Here is a 2959-nt window from a genome sequence, read left to right on the forward strand (position 1 = left end):
TTTTTATAAAAAAATTCGTGAGACTTTAAAAACTTTTGTTGCATTGTTCATAAAAGAGCCCCACTTTCAAAAACTGCTCACATTACCTTCCTCAGAAAGTCCCTTGATTCTTGTTTACTGAAAAAAAAAATCATAGAAGTCACTCTGAGTACCACACTATAAATTCCTTCACAAACAAAACTTCATACCATTAAAACCAAGGCTATTGGATCTTGCTGCATCTAACTCTCTCTCACCCAAAACATTTTACCTCTTTTTTTTTCTTTCACTCCATACCTCCTGAAACTTTTAAAACACCTATTACATTTTCTACCTCCTCTCATTTCATTCCCCTCTTTGTCGTAATGACCAACAATTCCATGGCAATCTCCAACTCCCAAAACTCTGTTTCCTTCGACTTAGACTTGACATCCTCCTGGCTCAACCAAACTAGCTCCTGCTCCCAGCGCCCTCGTTGTCCACCATCACCAGCTACAAACCAACCCCTAGAGAATCTCCCTCTTACAAACCCACCCACCAAGAAGCCACGTGGCAGGCCCGCAGGCTCCAAGAACAAGCCCAAGACCACCCCTTTCCTGGTGGCCCAACCTATGGAACCCTACATGAAGGTCATCATTGTCCATGTGACCCCAAGCAGCGATATCATTGAGTCCATTCTTGATGTTGCTCAGCGAGGCCACGTTAGCCTCACTGTCCTTAGTGCCTCTGGAACGATCACCGGAGTAACCCTCAACAACTTTTCGCATGGTGTTGATGCCCTCACACTTCGCGGGCCCTTCACCTTGCTCTCCCTCAATGGCTCATACTTATACAACAACCACTACACCCTTCACCCTGGAGCCACCCCTGCCCCTCCCTTATCCTTTGGGATAAGCTTTTCCACCTCTCAAGGGCAAGTCTTTGGCGGTGCCATTGGCGGTAGAGTCATTGCCGGTAATGATGTCAGCCTTACAATTTGCACCTTCAAGAACCCTGTGATGCATAAGTACGCTTCTAAAGACAAAGAAAGGGACATGGGTGACAATAATAACAACAACAATTATAACAATAACTAAAGCTTTTGATGGGAGTAATGAGTAGTTGGGGTTCAACATGATTAGTTGTGGATCGGAGTTCATGGTTGGTGAATGATGTGAAAGTTACAACATGAGAGCAAGAACAAAGCAAATAAATGAAAATCTATCTCTCTAAATGTATCAATTTATTTGTGGTTTTTTGTTTATGTTTTGGGTCTTGTTGGAAGTGTTTAAGTTGTTACATTGTGTCATGGGGGTAAAATAAGAGGATGGCCCTCTACGACACTCTATTTGCTGGTGCTTTTTGTTGGGTGAAAAAATATGTTTAACATATATACTTGTTTCAACTTATCTATTTTAAATGAAAGTCTTCAATTAATCAATTCCTCTTTCTTTTTTTTCAAATCAATTTTATTTTTCCGTTCATGCGATCTGTTCCTTTGAGAGAATTGCAAGTTCATGAAAAACCGAATATCTTCTGTGGCAGTGCATGATGGTTTTTGGAATTCTTGTAGATGGAATAGATAGATTTAGTAATGGAAATCCATATTGTATTGTTGACAATAAATTCTAATCAACACAATGAAAGATAAAGAAACAAAAGGGTGAGACATTATAATATGATAAATCATATAATGTAACAAGAAGGATAGACAAAATGAGTTATTGTATTGTTGAGGTGTCTATTATCATGTTAAGTGGAAATTGTTGTTTCGTTGTGTGTGTCTAATGTAGCCAATGATAATGTGTGCCACGGAGTGGTTATGGAATTCCATAGCATAACAGGGTGTGTTTCTTTCTTTTGCTTCATTGTCGAGAGATGTTTGATTTATGATCTCCAATGTTGAGCATGAAGACAACCAAAGAGAAATTAAGAAGCTAAGTCAATGGTGCATGGTGCTTTGAAGGAACACGCCACAAATGGCTCATTGGACTACAACATGTTCAATTCGAGTTGCTTTCATTATTCCATTATGAATAATGCATGCAAAATTCTCCTTCTCTTTTTCGTTATTAAAGACCCTTACACATCATTTCTGTTATATAGTCTCATGCATTTCATAAATCTCTAATTCTTTGTTACTTTTATGAATTCTGTAACTACATCCTTAGTTATTACACATTCAATTTTTTAAATAAAATAAATAAGACATTTATATCAGTCAATGACACCATAAAAAATATATATAAATTGATTTATAGTGTAAAAATTTATGTTTTGTTTCACCGTTTGGGCATTGGACACACATCTTGCATTTGATGTATATCTAGTATTTTCCAGCTCATGGTCTAATTAGATACTCCTTCTGCCACATAATAATTATCATGTAAAAAAATAAGTCCATAAATAATTTTCATTTTAATGTATCAAGAAAAAATGTCGCTTATAATATTAATAATATGAACAAAAAATCTATATATAAATTAAGGATAATAAGGTTAATTTTATAAAACTTTTACTCTCTTTTATTTATTTATTAAACTTTTTTGTCTGTGTAAAAAAACTTAAAATGACAAATATTATGTAACAAATGGAGTCGTTTTGAAATCGTTTACGACGCTCAGTTGAATTCTTAGTATACGCACTCAATTATAATGTTTAAGTTTTGGCAACCCGAATGAGTGACTTACACGTGTCTATTCTGAAGCAGCAATTGTAAACCAGATGCTGTCGCGCACCATTAAATTATAGTACATTTAATTTTTATGTATTTTTAGCATGAAATATTTATATTATTTATCAATGTTATATTTATATTATATATATAATAATAATTTTTTTATAAATTTGACTTGTAACAACTGATATACTAAAGTTGTACAAGATAACTCTTAATGAAACTCTCTAAATATTTTCATTATTTAATTACAAATATGGTCAACAGATTACTCATTTTTTATGTGGCATTCACAATACTTCTATGACTAGCGTTTTCAACGGT

General features: G+C 34.7%; 1 protein-coding gene across 1 annotated transcript; it reads left to right on the top strand.

Moving 5' to 3' along the window:
- The first annotated feature begins 344 nt into the window (after window positions 1-344).
- On the top strand, window positions 345-1055 carry LOC102663326 (AT-hook motif nuclear-localized protein 28). Its single transcript, XM_006606622.1, has one exon. The coding sequence runs from the start codon at window positions 345-347 to the stop codon at window positions 1053-1055; it is 711 nt and encodes a 236-aa protein (XP_006606685.1).
- The last annotated feature ends 1904 nt before the right edge of the window (window positions 1056-2959 follow it).

The sequence above is a fragment of the Glycine max genome, chromosome 20, assembly GCF_000004515.6.
Source record: "Glycine max cultivar Williams 82 chromosome 20, Glycine_max_v4.0, whole genome shotgun sequence".
Taxonomy (NCBI): Eukaryota; Viridiplantae; Streptophyta; class Magnoliopsida; order Fabales; family Fabaceae; genus Glycine; species Glycine max.

Bases quoted from the DNA above. Each gene is read 5' to 3' on its own strand.
- LOC102663326 (XM_006606622.1), top strand. From the start codon at position 345: ATGACCAACAATTCCATGGCAATCTCCAACTCCCAAAACTCTGTTTCC.